Source organism: Nyctibius grandis, chromosome 4 (assembly GCF_013368605.1).
Source record: "Nyctibius grandis isolate bNycGra1 chromosome 4, bNycGra1.pri, whole genome shotgun sequence".
NCBI lineage: Eukaryota > Metazoa > Chordata > Aves > Nyctibiiformes > Nyctibiidae > Nyctibius > Nyctibius grandis.
In genome coordinates, this window is record NC_090661.1 from 99,420,896 (window position 1) to 99,442,660 (window position 21,765).

The following is a 21,765-nucleotide window of genomic DNA, read 5'->3' on the forward strand; positions in this document are numbered from 1 at the left end:
CAAATTACATGTGAAAAGTGGTAGATTGAAGGTGTTTTACTCGTCCAGCTCCACAGATAAAAGGGCTGAAGACATGACTGACAAGTGGTTTAGTGTAAGAGGATTTTATGTTCATTTATCACTGGATTAGGAAAGTGGCATGTGTCTGGAGCAGAGAAAAAAGTCTGTCCAGCCTACAGTCTTGGTATGTCTTTCTGGTATCTTGTTCAGTCATCAACTTAGGCTGAATATGGCTAAATTAGAGGTGCTGCTGCTTTCTCTGAATTCCTTCCCTTGTCTCCTTTACAGCAACTGAGCAGTACCACCTAAACAATTTTCTAATTCTTTTAGCGTTGAAGGAGGACTCTTTTTCAGACACTCTTGTGCACCTCAGAAACTCAAGGAAATCACAAGCTTCAGACTGGGATTTGAGCCAGATTAATTTACTCTGCTTTCTCTTAGTTTTTGAGGGTTTCTGGAGTGCTGATATGAACAACACGTGTGAAGTAAAATGCTCAAATTAAAATGGAATGATTACTTTTGATACAGTAAATTCTTGTTTGTTTTAGGCAGTATCTAGCTGTAGTATTTAAAGACAAACCACTGGAGATCTGGGATGTCAGAACATGCACTCTGCTCAGAGAAATGTCTAAAAACTTCCCTACAGCGACTGCTTTGGTAAGGAATAAAAACTGTTACCTACTCTTTGTAAAATGTAGTACAGAATCATAGAATCGTAGAATGGTTTGAGTTGGAAGAGACCTTAAAGACCATCTAGTGCCAACCCCCCTGCAATGGGCAGGGACACCTTCCACTAGACCAGGTTGCTCAGAGCCTCATCCAGCTTGGCCTTGAATGCTGCCAGGGAGGGGCATCCACAGCTTCTCTGGGCAACCTGGGCCAGGGTCTCACCACCCTCACAGTAAAGAATTTCTTCCTAATATCTAATCTAAATCTCCCCTCTTTCAGTTTAAAACCGTTCCCCCTCGTCCTGTCACTACATGCCCTTGTAACCTCTCCAGCTTTCCTGTAGCCCCTTCAGGTACTGGAAGGCTGCTAGAAAGTCTCCCTGGAGCCTTGTCTTGTCCAGGCTGAACATCCCCAACTCTCTCAGCCTCTCTTCGTATGAGATGTGAAGAGATAGTTAAGATATGTTGAGATAGTATAAAAAACTATGAACAATTTTGCAGCAAATGTTACCGTATCAGTAGCGTAAGAAAAAAGGAGGTACTGTTGGAAAAATCTGGTCTGCTCCTTGAGTGATGAGGGGAGGTAACATAGAAAGCAATCTTGATTGAAATCATTACAATTAACAGAAAAATCTCCAGTAAATTGAGGGAGTAAATGTTTGTTTGTTCAATTTTTCCTGGACAATATGTCACAGGAGTGGTCACCTTCTCATAACTTAAAAAGCCTGAGGAGGAAGCAGTTAGCAGCCCGTGAGGCCATGGCCCGACAGACGGTTGCATCAGATACTGAAGTTAGCAGCGTAGAATCTTCTGTTATCAGGTATTTCTCATTCAGATTTAATGCTATTCTGCATCAGTTGTTTTTCCACCATGTGCCGTTGTTCTAGAGAACAGAATATTTTGGAACTGCTTCTTGAGTACATACCAGGCAAAGCAACTTTATGGGCCTCCCTTTAGCTTTTAGATGTGAAACTTTGATTTACTGCTGAGTGAGAGAAACAGTCTACCTGTCTCTCAGGTGTGTGTGTGTAGCAGTCCATTAGTTACCTGGTTCTTGTGAAACTCTTATTTGCCCCCTGAACATTGTGGCAAGTGTATAAATGAGTTAGCTGTTGCTGCTGGTAAATTGTTTTGAAGGAAACATGCATTTTTATGCTGCTTCTGTGCATTAGTTAGGGAGAAACTGCCTTGCAATTCTGATTTCAAGAAAGAAATACTTGTGTCTCATTGCGTTCTCTTTAAAGTTTGTTACAGGAAGCTGAAAGTAAATCGGAGCTGAGCCAGAACATTACTGCCAGAGAGCACTTTGTGTTTACAGGTGTGGATGGGCAGGTTTATCATCTCATAGTAGAAGGAAACTCAGTAAAAGACAGCGCAAGAATTCCTCCTGATGTGAGACTCAATTTTCTATATCATTGATGCTTTAATTTTTTTCTTAGCTATGATTACCAGAAAAAAAAATTAGGGGTATGCATTGTAGTGGCAAGTGGTCATTAATACAGTAGTTTGAAATATGAAATAAAAGTTACAACTTCAAAAATGGTATCAGTTCTGTTTTCACATTCTTATAGTTTTTCCACTGAAAACAATGTTGAAATAAATGATTTTTTTACAAGTTGGAATCTTCATAGACTCTAACGTGCTTTCTGAATAAATAACACGACATATTTTTAAGAATTTTAGTAAAGCATATACAAAAAGCTTGAATAACAAAGGGAGTGTTATTGAGACATGGCTATGCTCTGTTAATGGATTTTATCTTACGTCATAGGAGGACTTGAGTGGGCCAGAGTGCTCTTTTGTGAGGTTTAAGTTTGTTTTTTTTCCAGTTGCTCTGAAGAACAATCTTTCTTTTTTTCAGTTGTTCTTGAAGGCTTTGATAAACTGAACTTAGAAATAGGAATTCTTCTATTTTTGTTTCCTACTTTTGTATATGCTAGTATTGTATTTCATGAGGTCTGTCATGTTGGCGTTTCCTTGCAACAAGAGACAGAGAAGTGATTTCCATTGCTTCAAACACAAAATTTCTCACAAGGAAACATCTTCTGAAGCATATTGAAGCAAATATGACTGACATAATAAATGCTTATATTCAGTAGAATTGTTTCCATTTTAACTGAGCAGAATTTGGTCTATTGTGTCATATAACATTTGGAAAAAAAAAAAAAGAAATACAAATGTTGAAATGTTTGTTCCTATGTTTGGGTCTATTAATCACAATATTTTATTCTGTTTTTTAAATATTTCCAGGGAAGTATGGGTAGCATTACATGTATTGCCTGGAAAGGGGATATTCTGGTTCTTGGAGACGTTGATGGAAACTTAAACTTCTGGGATTTGAAAGCTAGAGTATCCAGGTATGAATGCAAATTAAATCTGACAAACATCAGATAATGAGTTTTAGAATGGTTTTTTTCCTCCATCATTTTTGTTCTTCACTATAGGAGGTCATCTGTGGTGTTTGAGGTAAAAAATGCAAGTATTTTGAAATAAAATTTCAGAAGATGCCTGCTGTGTTACAATTCTCTTTTGTGTTTTCAGATAAAGTAACATTTTATCAAAGTTTTTAAAACAGGTAGATATCTTTATTACTTTGTCTGTAATGGCTCCTGAGAAAACATTAAGTATTGTAGTAATTATTTCAAGTATTTAATCTTTTTAGTTTTCATAATAATTTGGATAGCCATTTGTGTATGTATCTATATAGATTGTTCTCCTTCTCAAACTGTACAATATCAGGATCTACAATGTTCATGGAAAGGATTTAACTACCCACAATATTAGGTATAGAATGATTGATAGTAATCTTGTGCTTTTCTTTCCTTAGGGGCATTCCTACGCACCGAAGCTCAGTGAAAAAGATACGTTTTGCCCCAGGGAAAGGAAATCAAAAACTTCTTGCAATGTACAGTGATGGAGCAGAAATTTGGGATTCAAAAGAGGTAAATATCTGTTGTTTTGATATGCGCGTCTTTGCAAAATACACATATTGCTTCTGAAAATCATGACAGGTCAGGGATTAAGTTTTACTTAGTCATGACTTCTTGCTGACAGTTGTATAATAAAGTTGTATGGCATTTCTCACAGGACTTTGAGTTCCTGTAAAGCCTTTTTAAGCTGTCATCAATGAAAAGTACCTTTCACTCATAAAGCTGACAATGTCTCTGAGATGCTCTTTGTCATTCTCTTGTAATGTTTTTGAGGCAGACGTTGAAAGTTTAATGGGGAGACCTCAAGCTTAGAATTTAATTTGTGGACAAGAGAGTATTTTTGCTACAGCTTTCTTAACTACTGTGCATATTAAAGAGTATGTATTTTTCAGTGCACGGATTTAATTTGTTAGGGAATGCCAGAAAGCTAGACACTTGTTAATTAATGTTGTCTAGCTTCTCATCTTACTCAGAAATTCTGTAGTAATGTTCAGAAATCTTCTGGGGTTTGCTTCATAGGTCTTTCAGGGATTTATAGTACCATGAGGAAGGAGAGATGATTGTACTATTTTAACTTAGCCCCTTGGAGTATGTTCATGGTATGAGGGTATGAAATAGGAATTTTAATTTTTTTCTGATAACTTTGTAGTGAGCACCAGTTCCTGACTCAGACACTTAATCTGAGCAATATGAAACTTTCCATTGATCATAAGAGTTGGACAGCAGATACGACCAACAACTGTGAATTATAGAGGCAGGGTAGAATATTATCCCATGAGTCTCTCCTTCAAGAACATTTGAATAGTTTTGATGCCATGGGATGCTCCTCCTGTAACTGTTCCCTCTCTTTTTCTGGGACAAGAGAAAGAGTTTCCTACGTGAAAGCATTTAAAATTAATTCACATTTTCAGCCAAAATTCTTTCAGAATATCTGTAGAAATATTTTATAGTCTGTCCTATTATCCATATAATCCTGTCCTTAGGATTTCACCTTTGCCTACAACCAGTTATCTGGTATTTCCACATTTTTCTCTAATTCCCTCAGTGCTAAGAGTAATCATGCTCTAGAGCTGTTGCACTGTACATCTCTCTAATGCCATGCTTTGCTCTAGAACAAGTGAAAGGAAACAGCAGAATGTTGATTGCAGCAGAGGCTTTGTTAATACTCCCTTAACAGCTGTAATATTCTGTGATGCTACAGAAGGGTTATAAAATGTCTAGCTACTGACCTGTGGTTAAAAGTGCAGTTTAGGTTGTTCTGTTTATCTCTGTTTTGTTTGTGGACAATAAAACATCCCGTTCCCATAATATTATGTTAATAGTATATCTAAATGTATTTCTAGACCAGTTCAGTATTTTCCCCTTCATGTGTGTATGCTAGATCAGGGACTGGAATTAAAGAGGGAATATAAATTTCCACCAGTTTACCATGGAAATTTTATGTCAGAAAAGGTAACAAAAAAGCAGCTGTGCAGTTGTGCTCAGAAGGATCTTTTCTCCGCTCTCAATTGGGAAAAAGTATTGTTTCAGGGCAACCATGTGCCCTATTCCAAGGTTTCTAAATTCCCTACTCTCCAGAAGAGACCATCATTAAAATGATTTATGACTAACTTCACCTTTTATTGCAAGTTTTGTGGTATGCCTCTTGGATGTGTGACAGTCTTACACTGTGTGATGGAGAGCCTACTAAAAATGAAAAATAACTCAACTTTTCAAGGTACAAATGGTGAGCAGTTTAAGAAGTGGAAGAAACGTCAATTTCCGCATCCTGGATGTGGACTGGTGCACTTCAGACAAAGTGGTCTTCGCATCAGATGATGGGTGCATTAGAGTTCTAGACTGGTCCATGAAACCGTCGTGTTTTAGAATGGATGAACAAGACTTAATAGGTATGTTGATTTCTTTTTTGCTATTAACTACTAGATACCTCATTTTGAAAGTGGACCAAAAAATGTTCAGCACTTCTATTAGAACAGAGAATTGTCACATGGAGAGGATTAGGTGTCCCTGTAGTGGTTTTCATAGATGCAGATAAATTTTTTAGGCTGAGGTCATATGGGTGGGTTTTTTTGCTACAAATTTAATCTCCTAAATAAACTATACTTTTTAATATCTTAAATGGAATATAAATTAAGAAAATAAAAGCTTTTTGCACAGATGGCTCGCAAGTTGACCTAAAAAGGATCAGCACATCAATAAGGTATCAGTATCCACATCACTGATACTCATTACATGATTTTGAAACATTTGTTAATGTGTGAAAATGTCTTTTCTGATATTTCCAGATGTCAAAGGCAGTTTGTAGACTGAGTCATTGCTTTTCAAAGTAGATTTTCCCACTAAACTCTAAAAGCAATATTAGTGCTATTTGACTTTCTCTGCCGTGTGTTTAAGAAGGGAATTTAAATATCTAACTATTTAAACAGTTAACTAAGGTACATTTTTCTGTTTTTTTTTATTACTGGTGTTCCAGATAACTGCTTTTTGTTTTGGTCTTTTTGGTCAATCCTGCCTTTACTCATAAAATTTCCTTAAAACATGTAGATTTTGATTAAGACATATGTAATAAACAAAATTGTGATGTTGGGAGCTGTGGTCTGGGACGTTTGAGGAAATACGTCATTTATCACAGCTATTTTTACTATCAAATGTTTTGTTATATTAAGCTATAAAAATTAATGTTCTAAAACCAAACACACTGATATTAGGATATGCCAGGGTTAAGGTTGCCTGTGATTTAGCTGTCCTTCTGCCTCTACACTGTGATAATCTTTTAATTACAGAGTCACGTTTACAAGATTCCTACATCATTCAGTGCATATGAAGTACAGGGAATTGCTGAATATTTAATAATGTAGCTGCTTGGTACTTGTTTTACTTTTAAGTCACTGGGTAGCATTTACTGCGTATCACCCGAACCTTGTACTGAATACAGACTTACTGACTTTTAAATTTCTGTGACAACAGTTAGTACTATAATGTTCATCTTATTTCTTTGCTAATATAGACATGTATTAAACTTCACAACATCCTTTTGGATGATGGGTGTTAATCCTTGTATTATACTGTAGAAACTACGATTGCAAAGTAAAACTAAAACATACATTATGGTACATTTTGGTATAGCTGTACTTATTTTCCAGCATGTCCTTGTAGTAGCAATAGTCATCATATACAGCTCTACTTAAGGCCAGTATAATGTATTCCGGGAGTCTGTGGCTAAATTCAATATGGAATGTCCTGAAATTATCATCTGAGCATGGTTGATAACCCTGTACCTTCTATGAAATGTTTTTGCTTGAGTGTAAAGATAAGCTTTTATGTTTAGTAACCCTTGCTGTGTATGTGAAAAGACTGTGATTTATGATTTTCTTCTGGTGCTTGCAAACAAGGTGGTACATTTTATGGTTACCGAACACAGTGTTATTGCATATTAGCCACTCAGCAATGAATCTTTTCCTTTTGTTTCAGAACCTGCATGGTGTCCCTATCTGCTTGTTCCGAGGGCTTCATTAGCTTTAAAAGCATTCTTGTTGCATCAGCCGTGGAATGAGAAATATTCTCTAGATATTATAAACATGTAAGAAGAAATATATTTCTTGATGTAAAATATTATTATTTTTTTAAGCCCCACATCTTTTATTAGTCTTTTTGTGCAAATAACTGTTAGACGTATGAGTTTCCTCACTCTTTTGGACACTCACAAAGATAATAGCTTCACTATTTATTACTAAAAGTAGTACATAGGAAAGTATTTAAGGTCAAGTATTTCATTTCTTTTGACTTTCAGTAGCCCGTGGCTATTGAAAACTACTGACTAAGGTACTGGCAATATTTTTATGTCATTTCCAGATTATATTTACAGGTTATTTTATTTCAGAGAACAACTGTGTCTTCTCTTTGTTCAAGAAGTTAATGTAAGAATAGTCAGAGTTGGTTCCTAAAGGTTAATAGAAAGTGATAGTCTAACTGATTGTCTAATAGGCCTGTCTTTACTTCTAGGCAGCCATGCTTCACATGATAGTAGGCTCACCTTTCTGTACCCTTTATTGTGTTTGGGTGCTGTTGGTGGTCAGATAATAATGAGCTAGGCATTGTCATTTTCATTAATTTCAAAGTTAGTGAATAAAAGAAAAATGAGAAAAGAACAATTGGTGGCACTGAGGTTGAGAGAAAGCAAAAACAGTCTTTCATTACTGTTTTGGAACTAGTAACTAGACAAAGAATCTTGCATGAATGGCTTACCATAAAAATATGAAAGATTGGTTCCACATATGTTCTTGTGTTTTTCTACTACAAGTAATACTCTTCCATTTCAGATAATTCTGTCGTTTGTAATATAGGAAACCTTTTTCTTTTTTCTTCTTTTTTTTAATCCAGTGATTATCCAGAGAATGAAAATATTAAAAACCTCCTTCAAGAGCAGTTGAATTCATTGTCCAAGTAAGAATTTTTCTATTAATATTTGAGTAAGCTAGTGAATTCAGAGAAGGCAAAAAAAAAGACATTTGTGGCAATTCAGAACTTAATGAAGAAAGAATGCTTTTTGCCTCTCTAAAGATAAGCTTGAGTAATGACAGCTTTTATTTCAAACACAGTTAATTTTTTAATGTAACTCCTAAAGGTGGTGCTTTATTCATTTTATTGAAGATCTTAAATTTTTATTTCTGTTTTTTCTAATTAAAAATAAACCATAATACAATCTCAAAAATATTTTTTTAAGTAAGCAAGCTATCTGAAAGTAGTTTGTTAAATATTGACTCAACAGTCAAAATGTACTGTTCTGAACATATAAAGTGTGATGGAAGTCAATACTGAATTTTTAACATTGACTTATCATAGTAGTGGCTGACAACAAGAGTTTTAAAGATACTGATTAGAGTTAGTATATAATTTGCAATTGACCAGTGAGCATTTGTAATTTTTTAGGCAATACTTCTCGTTGATGTATGGTTCTTTGATGTTGGTCCGGACTGTATTGAACACTGGTACCTAAATACTCCAATGCCTGTTAAGATATTTAAGCTCTGAGGAAGAAAAGACAAACAATTCTAAACATCTTTTATTGAAGATATACTTCCAGAGTAATGTTCATGCTCATTGCTTTGCCTACACAGAAAACAGATTTTGATATTCCGTGTAAACTATGAAAATAATATCTGAAGCTAGTAAACAGAAGTTTTTCCCTTTTCCTTTTGTCCTTTCACTTAGTAGGATGGAAAAGCTAGCTTAGAGTATTTTTATCCAGTCTGAAACATATGTAGAAACCCCAAATTCATTCATGTGGATCTCTTACACTATGGCCCTACGTAGCTGCAAAATTATTTGTGATTAAATTAATCTTGTAATTTGTAGAATCACTGCAGACTAATTTATAGTTTTGCATACACCCTTGTGGTTGTTCCCTTTATTACAAGAATAAGGGGTTCCTGACAGACTCACTATTGGTATTTAAACTGGTAGGGTGACTTGCTCGTTGAGATCAGTTATATGTCCAATTATGTATACTTCCAGTTGTAATTGTTTTGATAGATGCATTTTTTAAGATCAGAAAAGAAATTGTGTATTTTTTGTGTTGTTTTTTTTTTCAATTTGTATGTGATATGTCCTATTTGTATTCAAAAACAAACGTGCACAGCGTTTTACGGATTATTTATGTCTTTCTCTTTGCAGTGACATAAAGAAACTTTTGCTTGATCCAGATTTTACACTCTTGCAAAGATGTCTGCTAGTTGCCAGGTAGTAGAGATTCAGATAACTATATCAAATGTTTCCTAATAAAATCTTGATCCTACTAATGCATATGAATGTGCTGAAGTTTAAGTACTCAACTAATTCTCCTGTAACTCAGTGCAATTCCTAAAGTGCTTTGTTACGTACCTGTTAAAGTGTTTTTGAGACTGAGGATGGAAATGTTACCTTACTGAAACACTTAGTTTTGTTTGCTTGCTGAACTTCCTTCAGTCTTGGTGATACTTTCATAAATGCAGTTCTGCTAACTACATTGCATTTATTTGTACAATGCCCAAAAATGTAATTCAGAACTTCACAACGCACAATACATTCATTATACGCAGACAGGTGAAGGCCTGTTTTTTATTTCAAATTTATTTGTTCTGTGTTGTTCTTCTGCCTAAACTGTAGCTAATTTTAGTCTGTCTATATTCAGAGATGTTTTTTAAACTTGGTAACTTTCTTCTAGTTGAAAGAGGATATTAGTGATTAAGTGTAAATAATAATAGAATATCAATTTCCACATATTTATATGCTGAACCTTCACTCAGCTTAATTGCTATTGTCTTCTGGCCAACCTCTTACTTATCTAGCTTGCTGAATGTCATTCCTTAATCTTTTCTTGTAGTTTGTCCCATTGATAATGCAAAGTACTTGTGGTGCCCGCAAGAATGCATGGTCTTTGTAAAAAGATATTTTGAATGTGTAACATTTTATGTGACACATGAAAAAATACAAATGTATTTCACATCCTGATTTGTATCTTCTCAGACTGTATGGGGATGAATCTGAACTGCATTTCTGGACTATTGCTGCCCACTATTTGCATAGTTTATCCCAGGAAAAGCCTGCAAAACCAACAGACACACCTGTCCTTCAAGAACATCTGGTTAATCCATTGGATATATGCTATGACATACTGTGTGAAAATTATTACTTCCAGGTATTTCAAGGGGTTCAAACCAGGACAATTTCATAAGAACGTGATCAGAACATTAAAAGCTCAGCATTGTATCCTTCTTATTGTCTTGGAGCTTTTCATCATACGTATTTCACTTTTACTAGTAACATACAACTCTGGATTAAATGACTCACTATTATTTAAAAATAGGGAGATTTTTGGAACTCTCAAATTACTTCCATATTTTTCAAATGCTTATTTTTATTTCTTATGGTAGTCTGATGTTTACAATATTTTTCCTTCTTCATGCAGAAATTCCAACTTGAAAGGGTAAATCTCCAGGAGGTGAAGAGATCAACGTATGATCATACCAGGAAATGTGCTGATCAGCTGCTTCTCTTGGGCCAGGTTTGTGGGTAATATTTTAATTTTTTGTTCTTCTTCCTTGTCCGTTCTGTGTACTTACCCTATTCAGTTAAAGATTTGTCTAACTCATATGTGTTGTTTCATACTTTTATTCACTCAGTGGATAGTTTTTGCTGTCTTAATGTGTTATTACACTGCAGACTCAGGGTAATGACTTGGTATATGGTAATGTTTGGTATTATCTGCTTCAGAATGTATAGTTTTTCTGAGAACGCTATAAAAATCTTTCTATCCATGTGGTGACTAGAAAATAAAAATTACATTATGATTTTCCCAGCAATAACTTAAAAACAATATCTTTGGGATAACTCAGTCTGCACTTAGTACTCTTGTTTTAGGTAACAGAGGACATGTCTAAACTTTTGGCAGATGTGTACTGAGCAGTGAAACACTGTATAGAGCTGCTCACTGACACCCTGATAAGAATGTTGTTGCATTTGTACAGTATATATCATGAGCTGTTCCTTACTAGTGCAGTTCACAGAATCACAGAATCACAGAATGTTAGGGATTGGAAGGGACCTCGAAAGATCATCTAGTCCAATCCCCCTGCCGGGGCAGGATTGCCTAGACCATATCACAGAGGAACGCGTCCAGGCGGGTTTTGAATGTCTCCAGAGAAGGAGACTCCACAACCTCTCTGGGCAGCCTGTTCCAGTGTTCAGTCACCCTTACAGTAAAGAAGTTTTTCCTCAAATTTAAGTGGAACCTCCTGTGCTCCAGCTTGCACCCATTGCCCCTTGTCCTGTCAAGGGATGTCACTGAGAAGAGCCTGGCTCCATCCTCTTGACACTTGCCCTTTACATATTTATAAACATTAATGAGGTCACCCCTCAGTCTCCTCTTCTCTAAGCTAAAGAGACCCAGCTCCCTCAGCCTCTCCTCATAAGGGAGATGTTCCACTCCCTTAATCATCTTCGTGGCTCTGCGCTGGACTCTCTCTAGCAGTTCCCTGTCCTTCTTGAACCGAGGGGCCCAGAACTGGACACAATACTCCAGATGCGGCCTCACCAGGGCAGAGTAGAGGGGGAGGAGAACCTCTCTCGACCTGCTGACCACACCCCTTCTAATACACCCCAAGATGCCATTGGCCTTCTTGGCCACAAGGGCACACTGCTGGCTCATGGTCATCCTGTTGTCCACTAGGACCCCCAGGTCCCTTTCCCCTACGCTGCTCTCCAACAGCTCTGTCCCCAACTTGTACTGGTACATGGGGTTGTTCTTGCCCAGATGCAGGACTCTACACTTGCCCTTGTTATATTTCATTAAATTTCTCCCCGCCCAACTCTCCAGCCTGTCCAGGTCTCTCTGAATGACTGCGCAGCCTTCCGGCATCTCAGCCACTCCTCCCAGTTTTGTGTCATCAGCGAACTTGCTGACAGCGCACTCTAATCCCTCATCCAAGTCATTAATGAATATATTGAATAGAACTGGTCCCAGAACCGACCCTTGCGGAACTCCGCTAGACACAGACCTCCAACTGGACTCTGTCCCGCTGACCACTACTCTCTGGCTTCTTTCCTTCAGCCAGTTCACAATCCACCTCACTACCCGATCATCCAGACCACACTTCCCCAGTTTAGCTGCGAGGATGCTGTGGGAGACCGTGTCAAACGCTTTACTGAAATCGAGATAGACCACATCCACAGCTTTACCATCATCTATCCACCGGGTAACATCCTCATAAAAGGCTATCAAGTTGGTTGAGCAAGACTTCCCGTTGGTGAAGCCATGCTGAGTGCCCCTAATGATCCCCCTATCCTTGATGTGCCTAGAGACAGCACCAAGAACAAGTTGCTCCATCACCTTTCCAGGGATGGAGGTGAGGCTGACTGGTCTATAGTTACCCGGGTCCTCCTTCCTGCCCTTTTTGAAGACTGGAGTGACATTCGCTTTCCTCCAGTCCTCAGGCACCTCTCCTGTTGCCCACGACTTAGCAAAGATGATGGAGAGTGGCCTAGCAATGACTTCCGCCAGCTCCCTCAGCACCCGCGGGTGCATCCCATCAGGGCCCATGGATTTATGGACGTCCAGGTTGCTTAATTGGTCCCTGACCCAGCCCTCATCAACCAAGACAGATTCCTCCTCTATCCTGACTTCTGAGGCCGCAGGGGTCCAGGGCTCCTCAGGACAGCCTCCAACAGTATAGACAGAGGCAAAGAAGGCATTCAGTAACTCCGCCTTCTTTTTATCCTCTGTCTCCAGGACCCCCACCTCATTCATCAGTGGGCCTACATTGCCTCTAGTGTTGGCTTTACCTGCAATGTATTTGAAGAAGCCCTTTCTATTGTCCTTGACCTCTCTTGCAAGGTTTAATTCCAAGGAGGCCTTAGCTTTCCTAGTTGCCTCCCTACATCCTCTGACAACAGACTTATATTCCTCCCAAGTGGCCAGCCCCTCCTTCCATGATCTGTACACCTTCCTCTTCCACTTGAGTTTGCCCAGCAGTTCCCTGTTCAACCATGCAGGTCTCCTGGTACCCTTCCTTGACTTCCTACCTGTTGGGATGCTCTGATCTTGAGCTCGGAAGAAGCAGTCCTTGAACGCTAACCAACTATCTTGGGCCCCCTTACCTTCTAGTACCCTGTCCCATGGGATTTCCCCTAGCAATTGCTTGAAAAGGCCAAAGTTGGCCCTCCTGAAGTTCAGGGTTGTGATTCTGCTAGCTATTCTGTTCCTGCCACATGAGATCCTGAACTCTACCATCTCATGGTCGCTACAACCAAGGCTGCCCTCAACCTTCACCTCTTCCACCAGACCCTCCTTGTTAGTGAGGATCAGATCCAGCAGCGCTCCTCTCCTAGTTGGCTCTTCCACCATTTGCATCAGAAAGTTATCATCAACGCACTGGAGGAACCTCCTGGACTGGGGATGGCTGGCTGAGTAGGCCTCCCAGCAAATATCAGGGTAGTTGAAATCCCCCACAACAACCAGGCCCTGTAATTGCGAGACTGCTCTCAGCTGCCTGTAGAAGGCCTCATCACCCTCCTCATCCTGATCCGGTGGCCTATAATAGACACCCACAACAGTATCACCCCTGCCAGCCTGCCCCTTAATTCGCACCCACAAACTCTCAACTCGCTCCTGATCTGCCTCTGGACAGAACTCAATACATTCTAGCTGCTCACTCACATAAAGAGCAACTCCACCACCTCTCCTTAGCGGCCTGTCTTTCCTGAACAGGACATAGCCATCCATGACCACATTCCAGTCATGCGAGGCGTCCCACCAAGTCTCTGTAATTGCCACTAGATCATAGCCCCCCGACCGAACACGGATTTCTAACTCCTCCTGCTTATTCCCCATGCTGCGTGCATTGGTGTACAGGCATTTCAGGGAGCGAGCTGGGCACACCGATTTCATCCCAGATTCACCCCCTGATTTCACCCCAGGGGGATGGGGGGCCTCCTGGTCTACCTCAACACTAGAGCATTGCCCCAGTGGTGCAAGCCCAGCTACCACCCCCAGTTGTGCTGTATCCATTTCCAAAAATAGCTTTGGTATTACTAGCTCGAACTGAAATGTGTGCCACTGTGCATTTGAGCGTGTCAACAAATGTTACCAGTAAAAGATGCTAGAAATATTTAATCTGTAGATAGTCTGTTTAAAATGCCAGTTTATAGAAGTTTAAAAATGCCAGTTTGTTGAATCACTGTATTTTAATATGTATTTAATGTGACTTTCCGTTATTTCTGTAATTATCTAAACCATCAGCTTGACTGACCTCACCAAATTGACCTCTCTAAAAGTTAGGCACCTCATTTTAATAACAGGCAGATACAACATGCCTGCAGTGATTCATTCCATTTGGAGATAGGTGTCTGCAGCCAGTGTCGTGAGCCCCACTGGTTAGGTGCTCAGCTGTAGCTAACATTTTAAATGGATGAATTCTACCTTTGTTTTAAAATACCAAGTATTGAATCAGTCCTTGAGATCCTGGCCAGTTTTTGTGTCGTTACAATTTTATTTCTTCTCTGCATATTTTGAATTCTTCTCTTTCTTTTATAACTCTGCAAAACATTATGTAAACAAGGAAGTAAATATTCTGAATTAAATTTTTATTTTCTCCTCTTCTAGAAATATTAGTCTGTGATTAAACATTATATTCATGATAGTGTTTAAATGCTATCCTTACTAAGGATGTTTTATTGAAATAGAATCTTAATTATTACTGTACTGGTAAATATTTTTTTAGTCTGTTTCAGAATAACTTTCATTGTTATTCATTCCATGTCTTAAAATGGTAAAAATATAAAGACTTTTGTTTAAAAGTTACTCTGTTGTGGTCAAAGTTGCATTTTTTTTCTCTTGCCAGACTGACAGAGCAGTACAACTATTGTTAGAAACAAGTTCAGAGAATGCACATTATTACTGCGATTCACTCAAAGCTTGCTTGGTCACAACTGTCACCTCGTCAGGTCCATCTCAAAGTACCATTAAACTGGTAGCAACCAACATGATAGCCAACGGAAAACTCGCAGGTAAAATGTGACTTTAATTTTACGTTTGCTTATAAACTAGTAATTCTGATCTTATTAAGGCTGCTGATGGAGATGGGAGAGCAGAAAGTTGTAATAGATCCTATATTTTGCATATGTTATAGTATGCACTATCTGCAGTAGTTAACAGAAAAATGAGCGGTAACTCAGTTGTAAAGCTCAACTTGTTTTGATTCATTTTCACTGGAAAATGTATTACTGGAGTAATTCTCTTAGCAACTGTTTGCACTAAAAGAGGCTGAGCACATAAAGCTACATATTTTCCACTTTCCTGATTAAAGAATTAATTAGAAAATTATTTCTTATTACTGAAGTTGAAATATGGACTTAGTTTCCTTTCCAGTTCAGAACTTGTTTCAAAAAGTGTGTTTTCTTACATGTACAGGTTAATTTTGCTTAATGCAAAAGTTGTTCACAATATGATGATTGACTGAAATATTCAAAGACATGCAGAGAAAGTACAAATATCTGTACTTGCCTGGAAAAAATACTTCCCACTCTGTGGACAATTAACGCTTCACTCTTAATAATTACACTATGGACAACATTACATTAAAATAAAGGATTATTTATGAAATCTGTTTATTTGACTTATAAAGATCCTTCTCTCTTTATGATGAGAAGTCCAGTGAACTCCTTGTCATTTGTATTTAGGACAAAGATAAATGAGAGCTTTGTGAGGTCCTTCTAAGTTCTGTAGCCCAGGAAAAAGATATGATAACTGACACCCAGCCTATATGGAGAGCCAGGTGGTAGAAATTAGGGGTTTTCAACATCTTCATATGCTAAGGATATAAGAGAGATCCTTTTTCTGGGGATGAATGATCTGCTCATACTTATATAGCAACTCTTTTTTTTCCTTAACTTATTATGTAGCATGCTTTTTTTATGTTCCAGAAGGTGTACAGTTACTGTGTCTGATTGATAAGGCTGCTGATGCCTGTCGCTACTTGCAAACTTACGGTGAATGGAATCGTGCAGCATGGCTTGCGAAGGTAGGTAATTTCTCAATTTTCAGTTTGCTAGCATAAATGACCTAGTTAGTACGTGTAGGTATGAAGGCTGATGAGGGTACTAAAGTTCTTCAAAGTTAAAAAACTGAAACATCGATTTGAGATACCATCATCAGTTCTTTCCATGTGTTAAGTTGTAACAAGCCAGTCCATTCCGTCAGTGTTGACTCTTCCTTCTTCAGCCTTTTGACTACAGAGTTCTGCCCTGGTCATCCAAATGTCAGGATTGGGCCTAAAAATGGTTGGAATACTCATTTTTCTAATTTTTGAGCAGTGGTTTGTGAAGTTACATATAGCTGCAGCAGTACAGAGTTCATAATAAACTACAAAAAACCACTCCTGGAAGTGGTTAAGTGATTAGGCAGTGACTTTGTGCTGGGCTCCATGTAGCATGCGTGCTGATTTTAAAGTTAGCACCAACCACGTAAATTTGCATCAACTTCTGTTTTGGTATGCAGATGTAATTACAGTAAAACTACCAAAGACACAGCATTAATTCTCCAAATTATAATGGACAGGAATCGGTAAGGATGATATTTCAGTGTCTCGAAGTAAAATTTCTGTTACGTTTCCTGCAGAAAGTATGGAAAAAGGCGTACTCAGATTTTGCAAATGAGTGAATCCCAACTCTTAAGAAAAATAAAGATGTTCTGTCCTTAAGTCTTCAGTAAAACATAAAGTTTTCTAACTTCTTGATACTTGAGGTTTTAGAAAAGCCTTGTGGTAAAAATAATGTTAATCACATGTAAATGTGGAGTGACGTGAGTGGAGTATTTTTATACCTGTATATTTCTAATTTTCCTTTATATTGTATTCATTCAAGGGATAAGTGTACTTTTTATAATAAAACTGGTAACTTCAGATGCTTTTACTTCTGCCCAAAGTGTTTCACTGAAACAAATGAAGCAGAAGGAGAATGCTCTCTTTAGTTGGCAGCTGAGAATTCATAACTGACTTCCACATCTCTTAAAGGTTCGTTTGAACTCGGAGGAGTGTGCTGATGTGTTAAAGCGTTGGGTAGATCACCTTTGCTCTCCACAAGTCAACCAGAAGTCCAAAGCCATTCTTGTCCTGTTGTCACTTGGGTGCTTTACAAAAGTCGCAGAAATGTTGCACAGGTAAAGATGAAACAGCACAATCTGTATTTTGTTGTGTCCAAAATTGTTATTTAAGCATTTGTGACTCAGAAGTCAAGGGGGAGGGAGAGGGTCTGCAGTTTGATTTCTGACATTTGTTTCCAATTTAGGATGTTTTTCTTTAATTAACTTCAACCTCATTAGTACATCATTTCTGTGTGCTTGAACTGATCTTGTTGTAATTTCAGTAAGTATACTGGCATTTAATTTACTGCAGGCTTTAAGATTGCTAGCACCCATTGACCAAGCAGTAACAATTTATAGTAGCTATGATTGTTTCTGGGTGAGTTGAGCCTTAATCTTTCAAAAATTTTGCATCAAATGCCAGTTTCTTGCATTCAAGGAGGAAGAGGGAATGTAAGAAGCTTGGGGAGAGGGCAGTGCCAGACTAATGGTTGTGAGGGGAGCACGAGGCAGTACATGGGAACAGTGTGACCAGTTCCTGCTTACTGCCTGGCAGCAGGGTAGCAGCATTCACTGCCAGGAGTAAAGCCCTCGGCGCTGTTGTGATGTAGTGAATGCTGAAGGCCTACGAAGCATGAAGGCACAGAGAGCAAGGTAGAGCAGCATTGGAAACTAAGAGCAGTGTGTGATGTGAGAGTGGGAATATGTGCCATAGTGGCAGCTAAACGGTGATACTGTCTAACCTTGGCGATGTTCGGAAGCCTTGTTCAGCCCTCAGTGCAGAAGAGATTTGCCACTCCACGCCTAGGTACAAAGTTTTAGAAAGCCTGTGTGCAAGTGTTTGGATGCAATGTCCTGGAATACTTCTCTGTTTTCCTGTCCTAACAAATAATTCTCTTTTTTTCCATGTAACAGTATGAGGTACTTCGATAGGGCGGCTTTATTTGTTGAAGCTTGTCTGAAGTATGGGGCATTTGAAGTTAATGATGATACAAATATCCTTTTTCTGAAAGCCTGGTTTTGAATGTCTGTACTTCTACAGAGTGAATATGCAAGAGCGAATGTTAGATGAACTAGTCTGCACAGGCATAGGAGTTCCTATTTTTATTTTCCAGGTTGTGTAGTTTAAAGGAGGTATGAGAAACAAGTGAAAAGGAGTCATTTGCGTGAATCCATAACATTACCTCCTCCTGATGCTTTGTGAGGCCAGTGGAACTGGAAAACAAACTGAAAGTGAAATAAATAAACATAGAGAAAAGAACAGATGATAAAATATTCTTTGCAGAACTTGGGAATTATGACTGCAGTCTGTGTAGTGAAATCAGTGATTCAGTTATCTTTTAAACACTATCCCAGGAAAAAAAATCCTACATTGAACCCATCTACACACCAACAGACTGTTTTAGTGATTTAAGTCCTTTGTGAGTGAGTCAGTTCTGAAATAGTGAAAACAAAGAAAATTAAAGGTCAAGGTCAGATGAGCTGAAAATGTAGTAAATATTTTAAAAGGTATCTAAAGTATTGCTCACTGCAGTCTGCACATCTAACCTGGTGTTCTGGAAACTCGGGACAGTTGCTCTAACAATATTATATGCAATAAATAATAATGCATATGTAAATAATACCTGATTGTGTTTTATGAAGTCATCACTGATGTCAGCTTGTCGATAAAAAAAGCCACTAATACGTCACGTATATAACTCCAGATCTAATTAACGAACAAATCTTGTAGCATGACCTTACAATTTCTTAATTTCTTTTGCAAGTTACGACATGCTATTATGGTAGGTACTTACACGTATCTGAAATGTGTCTGCTTGAGTTTATAGCACTCTGGATGTTGCCTGATAAATGCTAATACGCATTCAATAGTAGAATTTAAAGAAACTTTTTTGTCTTTATTCATGCTGAAAAATACTAGATTAGCACAATTGCCAGCAGTGTTCAGCATTTACATCTTGGGAGAGATAAGGAGTGAGAAGAAGGAAAAAAAGATTGAGTTTTTTCATTTTGCTGTTAATTTGTGTTTTCCTTAATGCTTCGTTTACATAAACTGGTCCATGCTGTATATGCAGATTATGCCAGAAGCTTGAAGCTCCTGGGCTTTAAACAGGGAGCTATTCTCTTCGCCTCAAAAGCAGGAGAAACTGGTAAAGAGTTACTGGTGGAGCTCAAACAGCCTAAAGAGGAAGTAACACAAGAGTAAGAACTTTATGAGAAGGTTTGGGTTGTCTGTCAGACTGAGATTCCACTGTATGAAAATATGTTTTTCTCTTCAATCACTGTATTTGAGCAAATATTGTTAAATGTATGTGGAGGCAAGATTAAGAACTGTTTCGTCTTTATTTTTTATGTTAAAGTTGTCTTCACTTTCACAAGAGGAGAAAGAAGCCTATAATAAAATTATACAAGAATATTTCCAACTTTTTCAACTACAGCAGAAATCAAATGTAAAAATATGCTGAAAGAGTTCTATAGCTGCATAAAAGTCTACTCCATTTACTTCTAAAAATCAAATCTTCATAGTTCTTCTCTACTGTTGTATTTATATGTATAAATGATTCAATCTGTACTATAAAAATATAAATATATTTAAAGAATAAATATAGATCACAAAACACAGTTCTTTCCTGGAACATCGTGTTTTCTCAATCCAATTTTTCTGTTTAAAATTGCTGTTATTTTAAATCAGTTCACTCTATTGTCATTTTCATAACTGTCTGGAGTGGAATATTTAACAGATTTACTTATGAAGGTCTCCTAACATTCCAAAAATCCATGACATGTCCTTTTTTTCAATTGAGGTACTGATTTTCCTGTGTTATTCTTAAGTGTGCGCTCCCTGCGCTCCTTAGGGACTAAATTCTGCCTTGTGTTTACTGGTTCATGGGATCAAAGGATGGGAGAAGTTCCTACCTCAATAGCAGCAAGGTAGGCTCCTGCAGAATATCCAGGAGACTGCTAATGCTGTCTCCACAGTTATTGTCTTGTTTGTTATTTGAACATGTGATTAACAATAGGTAGAAAAAGCATTGTGCAAAGCCAAAATGTTGGCTTTTTAATTAGATACTTTTTATGCTAACACATCTTATGGTCCAGATACTTAAGGATACCACCAATAACATCTTTTCTCATTTTTGTGCCAGTATTTCGGTAGTTAAGTACTTGTTTTCATTATTGTTTCTTATGTCAGATATATCTTTTCTATTTATTACTGATTGACTGAGAAAATTTACAGCTGAAGAGTGGATGCTTATGTTAGATTGCCCTTGCAAATTGAATACTGTGGCATGTGAAAATTAGTCTTGGCTAAAAAATAAAACTATTCTTTTTTACTAAGTTGTTGGAGCTGCTGAAGTTTAGTACACAGTAGTGAAAAGAATCATATCATGTAAAAGGTCTCTCATTTGAATGTAATTCATGCCTTGTCTACTTAAAGTAGTAGAGCATTGGATTCTCCTTATGTTTGAGTATTTGTGGATACGTATTCTACACTCCTTCCTAGAGGAGCACCAGATTCAGGACATCTCTTTAACTCCATAAACCTTTTAATTCAAATGTAAAATAACATTTCTGATAAAATTTGAAAGGTTAGGCTTTTCAGTAATGATGGTTTTTATACAAATTGAAAACGTGAGTTTCGTTACTCTAAATAGAAAAAGAAATGTTTTAACTGCAATGTATCTTATTTCTTCTCGCCACATCTTATATACGCCATAAAATACTTCCTGTCCAATGTATTACGAACGATGCTTATATAGTTACTTTAGTGTGGGAAAATAGGTATACAATTAAATTTGCCTTAAGCTTTAACTGGTGAGCAACAGAGTTGAGCGGAATTAACTGTAATTAACATGGGCTAAATTCTGGCTCACAATGACTACTACAACACTTCTCAGTTCCTGCTCTTGTTTTTGGTGGCAGTACTCATGGACAAAGCTACTACAGAGTTAATGTAAGCACATGCAAACTTGTTCTTTGACAGATCATGTAGAATTGTTTGTCAGTGGGTCTCTGGAAAAAAAAATCTGCTTTAATATACACTTGGATTTATAAATCTAAAGTTTTTAAAAGAAACACATTGCAAAGGCCTTTTAATACTGAATGTTTCTATGTACTTTTTAAGTGTGAAGGTTGCAGAATACTGTGTGGCATTCCCTATTGAAACCTTTATGATTAAAATAGAGTGTAAAAGTGATTGAAAAGTTTATTTAGGTAATAATGGAGTCACACTACAATAATAAAAACAAAATTTTAAAATCTCTGTGTGTCTTTATTCAATAAAAAAATGCCATCTGTTGCACTGGAGTTGAATGCTGGTTCTGTCGTTGTTATTTTTCCTTCTGGATCAGCACGATGCTCAGGGCTGGTTTTAGTAGAGGAAGTGATTATCCTTTGTACATGTTAGTCACGTTTTCCATATTAGTATTAATGAAATGTTGGGTTTGAGTACGATTAATTCCCAACCTTTACTAGCAAACATAAAATTTGTACAGGTTAAATTAGAGCAGGATGTTGCCTGCACTTTCTGATTTTTTTAAAAGCGTGGAAATAA

At 37.6% G+C, this 21,765-nt stretch overlaps 1 protein-coding gene across 5 annotated transcripts in view; it reads left to right on the top strand.

Moving 5' to 3' along the window:
• WDR11 (WD repeat domain 11) overlaps positions 1 to 21,470 on the top strand; it is a 49,583-nt gene extending 28,113 nt beyond the window's left edge. For 4 of the 5 annotated variants that reach the window (XM_068399632.1, XM_068399633.1, XM_068399635.1 and 1 more), the window contains exons 14-29: positions 549 to 657; positions 1,364 to 1,488; positions 1,913 to 2,060; positions 2,919 to 3,025; positions 3,496 to 3,610; positions 5,316 to 5,487; positions 7,070 to 7,178; positions 7,979 to 8,041; positions 9,272 to 9,337; positions 10,103 to 10,274; positions 10,545 to 10,640; positions 14,974 to 15,139; positions 16,055 to 16,152; positions 17,143 to 17,288; positions 18,126 to 18,205; positions 19,259 to 21,470. In XM_068399632.1, coding sequence (XP_068255733.1) covers positions 549 to 657; positions 1,364 to 1,488; positions 1,913 to 2,060; positions 2,919 to 3,025; positions 3,496 to 3,610; positions 5,316 to 5,487; positions 7,070 to 7,178; positions 7,979 to 8,041; positions 9,272 to 9,337; positions 10,103 to 10,274; positions 10,545 to 10,640; positions 14,974 to 15,139; positions 16,055 to 16,152; positions 17,143 to 17,288; positions 18,126 to 18,205; positions 19,259 to 19,416 — 1,930 coding nt within the window. In that variant the 3' untranslated portion in view covers positions 19,417 to 21,470. Of the gene's footprint in view, positions 1 to 548; positions 658 to 1,363; positions 1,489 to 1,912; positions 2,061 to 2,918; positions 3,026 to 3,495; positions 3,611 to 5,315; positions 5,488 to 7,069; positions 7,179 to 7,978; positions 8,042 to 9,271; positions 9,338 to 10,102; positions 10,275 to 10,544; positions 10,649 to 14,973; positions 15,140 to 16,054; positions 16,153 to 17,142; positions 17,289 to 18,125; positions 18,206 to 19,258 lie in introns of those variants that run through there. The other variant, XM_068399637.1, reaches the window with a different exon arrangement.
• The last annotated feature ends 295 nt before the right edge of the window (positions 21,471 to 21,765 follow it).